The sequence below is a fragment of the Micromys minutus genome (assembly GCF_963924665.1).
Source record: "Micromys minutus genome assembly, chromosome: 3".
Taxonomy (NCBI): domain Eukaryota; kingdom Metazoa; phylum Chordata; class Mammalia; order Rodentia; family Muridae; genus Micromys; species Micromys minutus.
In genome coordinates this window covers 15,322,538-15,335,542 of record NC_137972.1, presented here as the reverse complement: position 1 = coordinate 15,335,542, position 13,005 = coordinate 15,322,538, and the positions used below count along the sequence as shown (strand labels likewise).

The 13,005-nt window shown below is 33.8% G+C and overlaps 1 protein-coding gene across 1 annotated transcript; it reads right to left on the bottom strand.

The window, feature by feature from the left end:
- Window positions 1-4,334: 4,334 nt before the first annotated feature.
- Window positions 4,335-5,279, bottom strand: LOC308418365 (taste receptor type 2 member 140-like; the record flags this gene model as incomplete). Its single annotated transcript, XM_080913726.1, has 1 exon — window positions 4,335-5,279. One exon carries the CDS (start codon window positions 5,277-5,279, stop codon window positions 4,335-4,337), a length of 945 nt encoding a protein of 314 aa, XP_080769852.1.
- Between the last annotated feature and the right edge of the window lie 7,726 nt (window positions 5,280-13,005).

Genomic DNA, 13,005 nt, shown 5'->3' with positions numbered 1-13,005 from the left:
TTATGTTAAAAAAATTAAAATAAACTTATATTTGTCTCCTTATACAAAGCTCAAGTTACGTGGTTCAAGAACCTCAAAATAAAATGAGATACACACAATTTAATGGAAGAGAAAGTAGACAAAAACCTCAAACTCACTGGCACAGCTGAGGGGAAAATTTTCCTACACAAATTTCCAATAGCTCAGACCCTAAGAACATGAATTGATAAATGGGACCTTATGAAAATGTAAACCTTTATTATGGCAAAGGTCATAGTCAATAGGACAAATTGGCAACCTATAGATTGGGTTTACTTTACTGAATCCTTATTGAACAAATATTGTATAGAGGGCTAATACCAAAAATATATAAAGAACACAAAAATCTAATATTCAAAAACCAACCAACCTAATAAAAAACTGGGCTATAGAGCTAAACAGAGGATTCCCAACAGAGGAATCACAAATGGTTGAGAAACACTTAATGAAATATTCAAATGCCTTAATGATCAAGCAAATGCAAATCAAAATGGCATTGAGATTTCACTTTACACCAATCACAATGACTAAGATAAAAAAAAAAAAAAAACTCAGGTGACAGCACATGTTGACAAGAATGTGGAAAAGGACGAACACTCTTCTATTGCTTGTATGATTACAAACTGGTACATCTATGTTGGAAATCAATCTGGAGGTTCTGAAAATTGAAAATAGTTGTACCTCAAGATCCAGCTATACCATCCTAGAGCATATACCCAAAAGATGCCCTAGGGCACATTCTCCACTATGAGCATATCAGCCTTGTATGCGATAGGTGGAAGCCAGAAACAACCAAGATGCCACACAATGTAAGAAGGGACACAGAAAATATCATTCATTTACACAATGGAATGGTGTTCAGCTATTAAGATTAAGGACATCATGAATTTTCCAAATGGATGGAACTAGAAAATATCATTCTAAGTGAAGGAACTCAGTCTCAAAAGGACACATATTGTATCTACTCACTAATAAGTGGATATTATCTTAAAATGTACAGAATACACAGGAAATAATTCACAGAATTCAAGGTTAACAAGTCAAAGGGCTCAAGTGAGGATGTTTCAACCCCACTTTTGAAAAAGAAGAAAAACAATCATGGGAGTCAGATGGAGGGAGAAACATGGGCTAGACAGGGTAGATAGAGGGAGAACATAGAACATGATCAGGTATTTGGGGGTGAGAAGAGAAGAGGGGAGAATCCACGAGGACCAGAATAAATGAATGGAAATATGCAACCCCAGAAAATGGTAGGGGGGAGCCTCTAGAATGGGGCAGTGACCTGGGAATTGAGAGAATCTTAGTACTCAAAGGGAGGAATATTAGATGTAATGTCCATCAGTTGTGAGAGGGAACTTGTAGGGTCACCTATAGTAGAAAGACAGGGCTTCAAATTGAGGGCAAGGGTTGGCACCCCACAGTCAGATCTCTGGCTCAAAATTGTTCCTGTCTAAAAGTATTGTAGGGATAAAATTGGGAAGAACCTGGAGGAAAGGAGTCTAGTGACTTGCCTGACTTGGAATTTTTCTCAATGGAATGTTCCAAGGGTGAAAACTATTAATGATGCTATAATGTGTTTGTATACAGAAGCTTAGCATAACTGTCCTCAGAAAGGTCTAACATGTAGCTGACTGACAGATGCAGCTACTTATACTAACCAATGGATGACCCCATAGAGACAACAGCTGTCTTAACTAACCTGGACCCCTGAGATCTCTGAGACACTGAGCTACCTACCAGGAGCATACACTATCTTTTATCAGGCCATGAACTCATATACAGCAGAGGATTGCCTATTCTGGTCTCATAAGAGATGATGTGCTGAACCCTTGAAAGACCTGAAGTCCCAGGAGAGTCATGGCGGGGTGGGATTCAAGGTAAAGAAATTTTGTACACAAGGGGGATAGGAATGATATAAGCAACTCCGTGAGGGTAGACTGGAAGGAGGTAATGACTTGACTGTAAAAAAATAATGTAAGAGAAGAAGAAGGAATAGAAGGTGGAGGAGGAGGAAGAAGAAGAGGAGGAGCAGGAGAAGAAGAAAAAGAAGAAGAAGAAGAAGAAGAAGAAGAAGAAGAAGAAGAAGAAGAAGAAGAAGAAGAAGAAGAAGAAGAAGAAGAAGAAGAAGAAGAAGAAGAAGAAGAAGAAGAAGAAGAGATAGAAGGACCTTTGGAAGCTTATAAATTTTGCTTCTCTTGGTAGTGAATAAGTAAACGTTTATAGGCACATTCTTCAAGAAATAAAATTGGGGGCTGGAGAGATGGTTCAGTGGTTAAGAGCACTGATTGCTCTTCCAGAGGTCCTGAGTTCAAATCCCAGCAACCACATGGTGGCTCACAACCATCTGTAATGTGATCTGATGCCCTCTTTTGGTGTGTCTGAAGACAGCTATAGTGTACTCATATAAATAAAATAAATTAATTAGTTAAAAGAAAAGAAGGTCTAATTTAAAAAAAAAGAAATAAAATTGATCACAAAATTTAAATATAGCATGTCTTTCCATATCATTAGTAACTCTATTTTTTCTACCTTAGTGAGATGGGACAGAAAGTGAACACAGATTGGTTTATTTTGAGCTGTCACATAATTGTCAGTGCATAATGTCATTCCTGCACAGAAGAATACCGCCTCTCTGAACTTGGTATGTAGCTATGAATACAGTAAATTGTTTTCAATTATATTATATTCATTTTTGAAGTCAATCAAATAATTTATTTCATTTTTAAAGAACTGTTGCATACTTTACACTTTCATATCACCTTTTACACTGTAAATCTTTCCCAAACACTCTGCTAATTAAATATAGGGTATTGATAATATTTGACCGATTATGAATCTATGAATAACAAGTATCAACTGTCTGAAAACTTTTAAGGTCAAAAGCTTTCTAGACGATAATAATGCTTAAGGAAAAAAAGATTCATAAGAGACACAAGAATGCCCTACACACTGTTAATGATGTATGGTGCAGTGAACAGATGCACATGGCTTTTTGCTCTCTAGAGTGAATTATATCTTTTCCCATATTTCCTAAAACCAGAAAAGTGTCAAAAATAAGGGACAGAAAAGCAAAATATTAGCTGAGTTATGTTTTAGTAATATTCGTGAGCACTTAGAGATTATCAGTCAATTATATTAGCATATACATTTTTCAAATTTCTTCTGCAGTGCATATTCACTACCTTCCGATAATACTTATTACTGTACTAGACATACTTTGTAAATGTGACTTTGTTTGAGATGATGCCAAGTTTCTGACAATGTACATTGTTCTTTAACATTTCTTGAGAAATGTGAACAAATGACTAATTATTTCATGGAAATGATGAATAAATGGTTAAATTGATGTCTACTGTGGTGAAACAATAAATTTACTGTGGTTAAAAACATAATGATTGGCTGCTAACAATATCTTACAGAAGGAAAATTAGTCTTCCTCAGAGATAATTCTACCTTACACCTTAGCAGAGAAAGGTTACCACATTAACTATTCAACAAATAAAGTATTCCACCTTGTAATAACACACACAAGCAACTCCAAACAAACTAAAAAAGTTTTAGTTTTATATGTACTTTTATTTGTAATTTTGTGACATATCAAAGTAATGTATCCATGAACGGTTTTGGAGGAAAGAAAGGTTAGGAGAGAAATAATATAATTATATTTTAATTTCAAAAATAGTTCTTAATTTTTAAAAAAAAATATAGAGTTATTTTCATCAGTATGATTTTGCATTTGTGGGCAAACCAACTAAATTGAATTGCATTAAACATGTAAATACTTCATAGAAAAAAATTACAATATATTTTCCAATGATAAATAAGCTTAAAGATCTCTAAATTTTCAAAATCAATAAAATGCACATAGAGATTGTAATTCACTCAAAAATTTTGTTAAAAGTTTTTGAATTTGTAATATATTTAAAGCAATAAGGGTAAGTGATGTCTATCAGTTCTCAACATGTTTGAAACTATGTAAATATTATTTACTTATACTTCATTATTTTGTCCTTCAAATCACTATATATATATATATATATATATATATATATATATATATATATATATATATATTCCATTGGAGTAATTAATGACATTAAACATTCAAATGCCTATTTTATAGTAGAAAATTATATTAATAGTTATATGGTTCATGTTGAAATCATCCCATGTATAGAAACATTTATCTCTTAATATTTTGGACAGTACCTGATTAACAATGAATTTTGTAAAATTAACAAAGCTACAAGTAAACAACATACAGAAAGTACAAATGTAAACATACAGTCTGTCTTAAGAACAAGTCATCCAGTAGACTAGGGAAGTCGACCTGGAAGTTCTGCAACATTAAAACTGGACCTCAGCCACCATATCATAGACAGAAAAGTCTGTCTGAGCATAGAGTGTCCCAGAATTAGGACACAGGAGTGGAATGAAGGAAAAGCAAGTGCTAAAGACTCAGAAACCAAGTTGAACATCGTTTTTGGATGAGTATCACTTTTCCAAGACTGCATGACAAGTGCTAGAAAGAAAATGGTGTATAGTAAGAGAAATGCGACCACCATTTGAAGGGCCTTAATGTGTGCTGTGGTGCTGGGGTCCCTCGAGCCCTTGGCATTATGTTGCATCTTCTTCAGATGGCTCCACAAGGAGAAGATGAGCAGGAGAAAAATTGTCAGAGTCACAATGAAAGGTATGAATGTGAACATTGTATTGGTGAATAAAGCCATTCTTGAAATCTGTTGACTGTATTTTAAAAAAGAACTGTAAGACGTATTTACTTTATATCCATCAACCAAGATAACAAGACATGTGTTTATGATAATAACATTCACACACAAGAGGAGAAGGGACACCAGCAGAGTTCCTAAAACCACAGTTTTTACCCTCCACCTTAGGGTAAGAAAAATAGAATTTGAAAAGTTCGCTATCTTGAGAAAATAAAAGATGCTGAGACATGTAGAAAGCCAGATGCTGAAATGATTGGTCACTGTCCAGGTATTATTAATTATTAGCGATATTGTTCTTGTTATTTTTAATGGTGAGTGTATCTCAAATGTCAATAAAACATAGCAAAGTGACCACACATAAGCAAGTCTGGAGATAGCCAGAGCAGTGAAGATCTGTTCCACTAAGGAGTTCTTTCTTCTCCTGGCCCAGTCCATGATGTGCACCACAGCTATGAATCCATTTCCTAAACATGCTATAATGATTTCCACAACTAAAATGATTAGCAACATACACTTCACATTAGCCTTCATTGTCAACAGAAGATGTTCCATGTTCTTAATGTAATCTTCTAAAAGGCTATGTTCATGTGATTCATAAATTTCAAAGCATAATTATTATGAACTTTCATCAGCAATGTAAATCAATCATCAAAATTCACTAATGACTTGTTTTATACTTTTCTTCACAAAAAAAACCCATACATTGCCCAAGATAGTCCAGATTAATTTCACCAAATTTCCAAGTACTAAGTACCTTGCAGACAACAGCCAGAAGTTCTATGTAGTTGATTCTAAAGGAAGCACTGAATTTTCAAGTATATCATCAAAACAGAGATATACTAATTTCAATGTTTTATTTGTCTAATTATTACAATATAGCTACTTAATTTCCAGGCAAACTATATTTTAAGACTGTAACTGGCATAACAGATAATCAAATCAAGCTGTCAAATAGAATAAGCCTGCTGTTGAATGCATAAATAAAAATTCTCTTAGGTGTTCTTATTTTTTCAACATCCTTCCCTTAAGTTATCAAATAATGAATGTAATAATTACCTCTTAGTAAGAAAACTGATTATTTTTCTTCGACAACATTATACTTGTTCTCTTCTACATTAACACACAGATGCATACTAATGTATAAACATAAAGTTTCTTACTTCTGTAATTCATGTTGCCCATTATCAATCATTTTTATTGCAACTAACTCATGCTTAGTTCTGTGGAAACCATTTCAAACTTGTGTAAATTTGCTTTTCAGTATAATTGATGCAGTAAACGCTCTGCAAATGTGTATATTTTACACATGCACAAAAACAAATTTAGAAATATTCCTCTTGTGCTCAAGAGCAGACAATATGTTAATTTAAATTAATCTGCACCACAAAATTTCTTCTCATTCTTTGTATCTCCCATTGTAGAATAACACACTTCTCCATCAGCACAAAGGAGTTTCTGATAGTATACAAATTCCTTCATTTGTCTTCCACATCTTCTTAGGTGATCACTGTAGGAACCAAGGCAGATGAGATAATTCAATACCTAGGCAAACTGGAAAGGGTAACATTGTATAATAGCATTATTTACTAGCTAAGGGATAGTCAAAGAATCAATTACATAAATTGAACAAAGACAGGAGAAAAACAGGTGTCAATAAGCTTCTATGGACTACTGATAAACATTGCTCTGCAAATAAGATGTTAATGCCAGGGGGAATAACATGTGTGAAGCCAGTCTGGATTACGTGCTGAGACCTTATCTCTGAACAAGAAGAAAAGAAATCTATAGAAATTATTGAGAAATATATGGAATGTTGTGAGTTCATGATGGACTATAAACTTAGTCTCCTGAAAAAAATCCTCTATAAAGAGAAAATATATTTATTATTGCCAAATGTTTAAGGAAGAGCAGGACTGCCAAAGTAAACCAGCACAGCTACTGAAAATTTAGAAACTGATGAGAAGAGACATATAAGCATACCATTACTGCAAAGACAGGTAGGCCTCCTGGCATGATCCCTCCATGCAACAAGACAAAGAAGACAGACAAATGCAAAATAACCTGGAAAGGGTGTGCAGTGGGTGATACTACTGGAACTGCAAGATTTTTTAGGAAACTGACAGAGCTTATATCCAGGGAAAAAGTGGCAAATACTCAGGGGAGCATTTTCAAAACTCTCCTCTCCAACTTTCTCTGGATAGGAAATAAAGGAAGCTCTACCTGAACAACTATTCATAAGAAACAGAGTGTTCTAACAAATACAGCAACACCAAGAACAGTTCCTACACATTTCATTCATAAAGCAAATGACAGATACTCAGGAGAATGAATGTTCCTGTAACTTTTATATTTACCAGTCTTATGTTGTTTACCTACAAAGTACTCTACTCTGCATTTTAATAGGTGCAAGTTTTATTGTTTTCCTAAATGCATGCAATTGAAAACAGTTTAGTAAATATAAATCCACCCTATGCATCTCTTAATTTGGAATATTAGTATTAAAAACTTTACCAAAAATCTTTAGTGTCTGTATATTTTAAAATATAAATTAGATTCTGAATTACAACATTCAGATGTATCAAAAATCTTAGAAAATATATTGAAACACTTCTCTTGCTATTTTTAAATTATTGTTAAATTTTCAACATTTTTTTAGAAAAAAAAACCTGTGATTTCCAGTGTATCAAAAATATGTAGATATGTGTTACACATTGGTTTGGGATGACACATGATTTCTGACTTATAATATATAGATGATATATATTTGATAGATAGGAATCAATATATCATACAGAGATATAAGGCACAGAGACTTGAAGAGTTAGCCTTGTGAGGTTGAACATTTGATATTTTGACCTCTGCACATGCTTGTTCCTGGAAGGAACTGATTCTCCTCTCTCATTAGACATTTTCCACCCAAAGTTCTTTCATCTAGTGGATGATAATGTGTGGAATTTCCTGTTCATGTTGCCCTATCAACTAATTGCTGTCATTATGTCATTTTTCTTCAGATGATGTTATTGTTGAGTGTTCACAGTTGCTGTTTCCAGTTATAGAAAAAAAGAGAAGACTATATCACAGCAGACACAGAGGTGTTCTTTGTTTAAAATCATTTATCTTGGATATTCTCCGTATTTACATTTCAAATGTTACTCTCTTTCCTTCTCTCTCATTCCCCCTCCCCCCTCCCCTTGCCTCCATGAAGATGCTCCCACTCCCAATCACCCATTCCTACCTCAGGACCTTGGCATTCTACTACTCTTGGAAAATGAGCCTTCACTGGACCAAAGGCCTCTCCGTCCACTGATGCCAGACAATGCCATCCTTTACTACATATGCAACTGGAGCCATGGGTTTCTCCATGTGTGCTCATTGGCTGGTATTTTAGTCCCTGGAAGCTTTGCAGGGTTTGGTTGGTTGATATTGTTCTTCTTCCCATGGGGTTGCAAATCCTATCCTTTAAGCTCCTTCATATTTTTCTCTAGCTCCTCCACTGGGGTCCCTGTGCTCATTTCTATAGTTAGCTTTAAGCATCCTCATCTATATCAGTATTGCTCTGCAGAGACTCTAAGAAGGCATCCATATCAAATTCCTACCAGTAAGTACTTCTTAGCATCAGCAATAGTGACTGGGTTTGGTAGCTGCATTGGTGATGGATCCCCACGTGAGGCAATCCCTAGATAATATTTTCTTCAGTCCATGCTCCTTTATTTGTCCCTGAATTTTCTTCCACGAATATTTTGTTCAACCAAGAAGGACTGAAATATCGACATTTTGGTCTTTCTTTATTGAAATTCATAATGTCTGTAATTTGTTTCTTGGGTATTCAGAGCTTTTGGACTATATCTACTTCTTACAATATTTCTGTCTTCTCTTCAGTGATTTCCCAGAGCCTTGGTGTTTTGAACAGTCCACAGACAACCTTTTTACTCTGCAATTTACACCAGCTTTAGAGTTCTTAAAGCATGTCCAACTTTTACAAAAAGAAACTTCTGATGAAATCAGAACTATTCTCATTTGTGGGTATAAGTATTTAAAATATAACTGAAGAATATGTTAGTTTAGGTAAATAGAAACATAAGGTTCCTCTCTCAGAATATTTTGTGGTTTACTGGTAGAAATGCTGATGCTTGTTGAGTTGACTTTCTTTAATACTTTTTCAGTTTTTGGAAACTAGTGAATGTTTCTAGACATTTTTCTGATCAAAGTTTTGGTTCTGAAAAGTAGTAAAACATCATGGAAAACAGATGATTTAAATTTTTCACACACACACACACACACACACATATAACATAATATTTCAAATGAATAAGGATGGTGAGCAGTCTGTTTTATTCCTGATATTAATGGAACTTTAAAAGTTTTTCTGTTTATGATACTATTGGCTTGGTTCTTATTTATTGTTCTTACATAGATGAAAAATTTTCACTATTCTATTTTCTCTAAAATACCTATGCTGTAGCCGTGGTGGTTTTATCCCAAGCATTTTCTCCATCCTTTGAGATGATCATGTGATTGTTTTTAGAAAATTTACAAATTTCATTGCACTTATTGATGTATGTATGTTGAATCATGATTGCATCCTTGGGAAAACAGACAACTTGGGCTGGGTAGGCAATCCTTTTTTATCTATCTGATACTATTTGCAAATACCTTTTTGAGAATTTTTGTGTTTGTATTCATTAGAGATATCAACCTGTTGTTCTCTTTTGTTGGGTGTTACCTGGCTTTAGTAATATTTGACTTGCAGAATGAGCTTGAAAGTTTTTTTTTTCTTTATTTCTATTGTTTTGAAAATTTGAGAAATACATGTTGTACAGCATTGAAGGGATTGAATAATTCTGCTGTGGATGGCACTGGATCTGATTTTTCAGCCAGAAGGCTTTGTATTACCATTTCAAAACCCTTATTTTGTTTAGATTTGTTTAAGTTGTTGATTTTCTTATTGTTTATCATTGGTAATTGAGGTGTTTCTAGTAATTAACATATATATTTAAATTTTACTAGCCAAATGGAGCATAAAGCTCTTTATTGCAGTTTTAGAGAAGTAATTAGAGACTTATTTGAGCACTGGATCTGTATTGTTTCTACCTGTTTCCCATCACTCCGAGTCTACCAACTCTTCCCTTGTCCTAATGCATTGTGCTGGTTAAATTCATGTCAACTTGAGCCAAGCTATCTTCATCTAGAGAAAAGAAAAAAAAAAAAAAAAAAAAAAAAAAACTCTACTGAGAAAATAACCCCACAATATCAAGTTATTGTCAAGTCTTTGGAATATTTTCTTAGCTGGTGGTGGTGGAAAGCCCAGTTCATAGTGCTTAGTAGCATCACTCAGAATAGGGGTCCTGGATTCTATAAGAGAACAGACTGATTAGTGTAGTAAACAGCAACACTCCATGGCCTTTTTATCAGCCCCTGTCTCCAGATTTCTGTCCTGCTTGATTTCCTTTTCTGCCTTCTTCAATGATAGACTATAATGTAGAAGTGTAAACTAAAAACTGTTTTCTTCACAACTTTTTTTGGTAATAGTGTTTCTTCTTAGCAGTAGAAAACCTAAATAAGGCATCCATAATCTTATTTCTTACTTTACACACATATACACAAGTGCACACATACATATATACAAATACATACATTCACATGTATATACATAAAAACCACACATATGCACAAATATATACATATATAAACATGCACGATCATATAAACAAACATAAAAAACATTTATGCATAAAACAAACATGCTAACACATATATACAAGTATGTAGCATTCACATAAGTATATATACACAAATGTCATAAACATACAACACATACTGAGATATACACATATACACACATTCATGTAAATAATAGGCAAATGTACACATATGCAACATATATATATATATATATATATATATATATATATATATACATATACACACACACATACACACACATACCTTAACACACACACACATATATACATAGCAGACACACATACAAAAACATAAAAATAAATACATGTGTATTCAAATCTGTACACTAAGTATACAAACACACATACACATATTCTCTTATTACTGTAGCTATAAGACCCTGTCTGCTGCAGACTCCTTTAGGACTGTGCACATTCATATGCTTGTTTATCCTGTTGATTCAAAGGGCCTTCTGATTGTCCTCCATCTGCTCTGGCTCTCATACCTTTACTCTTCCTCCTCTCCAGGATTCTCTGAGCTCTCAGGGGTATGTGATGGAGATCTGTAGGGTTCAGTGTTCCAAGGTCTCTCACTCTATGCATATTGTCTGGCTGTTGGCCAGAGGAGTATAAGAAGTTAAAACTCAAGTACCAATTTTTAAAAGCTTTTGAAATTGAAACAAGGGTATTTTTAAACAAAGAATAAATCACTTTGAATAAATCACTCTAAGATTATAAAATAATAAAACAATTTCTGTATCATATTTAGGAAAGATTCTCAAGGTTAGTAAAACCATAAATAGAAATGAGAAATAAGTGTCCATATATACAAGAATAAATGTTAACGTTCCAAAAATCAGGACTTGTGTAAGATTTATTGTCTTAAATCATAAGATCATAGGCTCATCAAGGGTTAATTTCCAAGATGAGCTGGCAACTGTACAGAAATACAGAAACATTTTTCCTGAGTGCAGTAGTGATTTGTAATGCAAAATATTGTTAAGTTGCCTCCATAGGAAAAAAAAAACAAATTTTTGTAAAGGAATTAAAATGCCTTCATTCATACAACAAACTCATATGTATCCCATAAAGGAAAAACAGATTTTATATTGACCCAAGAAGTCTGGTTGGAATTGTGAATTACCTATAATATATTGAGGCATGTATATATATATATATATATATATATATATATATATATATATATATATATATGAAGGCTTGTCTTTAGTTCCCAAAAGACAAAAACTATTGTTCTTATCTCCATTTAACATATAAAATTTCATTGGTGAGGAAAAAATTTCATCATGATTTTTAATCGTTAAGGCACCTGGTCTGAAGGGGAGCATAGGTAGTCATTAGTGCTGCTGGGGAAACAGGGCTGACTTATTTCTAAAACAGGCTAAAGGAAGCCATTCTCTTGGGAGAAAATTTAGCTGTAATTATTTTTCATTTGAGCCAAAAACTGCAGCTCTCCTTGGAGCTTGGAGTAAGAGCAGTGGATAATTTTCTGTTCTGAATCCTAAACTTATTTGGTAGGGAGCTGTAGAATCTCAGCTTCTCTGGAAAAATCTGAATCAGTTACCCTATGAACTACATTTGTTTTCTGCATACAGAAAATTCTGGCATGCAGGTGGAATTCTGGCATGCTATCAATTCCACAGTCTCATTAGGAAAGGAGGCCTTAGGTTTCAGTAGGAAAATACACAACAGGGTAGTCAGGGATAAATATGGTTGCGAAAACTGAACTGAGGCTCTCCCCTGCAATTCCTTGGGTTGATTGTACAACTGTTGGACAGTCCACTTTTAAAATGGGTTGAATATGTGAGGCTGTTGAATACATTCCTCTTTTGTTTCTTATAACACTTTTTTGGGTCTCATGTGGAGTATCTTATGTTAAAATCTGAATAGAAGGACCTTTAGAATTGTGGTATTTTTTGTTATCTCCTATTTCCAGTTATATTTCTCCCATATATATATATATATATATATATATATATATATATATATATATATATATATATATGCAGATAAGCAGTTCCTTCTACTCCAGAAGTTCAGGAAAAAAAAACATGTCATAAATTGAATAAGAAGTAACAACAGGGGTGTTTACTTGGGTTTCCATTAAAAGTAGTTATCTAACTAAGCTTTTGTTATTTGTTACTAACTCCACAGGCTCACTGAGATTTTAAATTAATAATTTATATATCTAAGTTAGCACTACATATATATATATATATATATATATATATATATACTTACATACATTCTCTTTACAGTTTATGCTAATGACAGTAGGAAGTCTCAACCTGATTGCTCACCCCATCTTAACCAGGTACTTCCTGTCCAAAGAGTTTGCAAGACCCAGGTAAGATTCCGATCTGAGTTAACAAACCTTCTTTAGAGTCTCTTTTTTGGTGCCAATTAGATGCTGGAGCCCGCCTAGCCTGGAATGTGTTGGCATGGTCCACACTATGGCATGTAGGCTAAAAGACTGCTGATCTTCAATATTTTAAGTCTCTTTTCTGTGCTAAAATTTAATTTTTTTACCGTTATATGCTACATTAAACACTGGG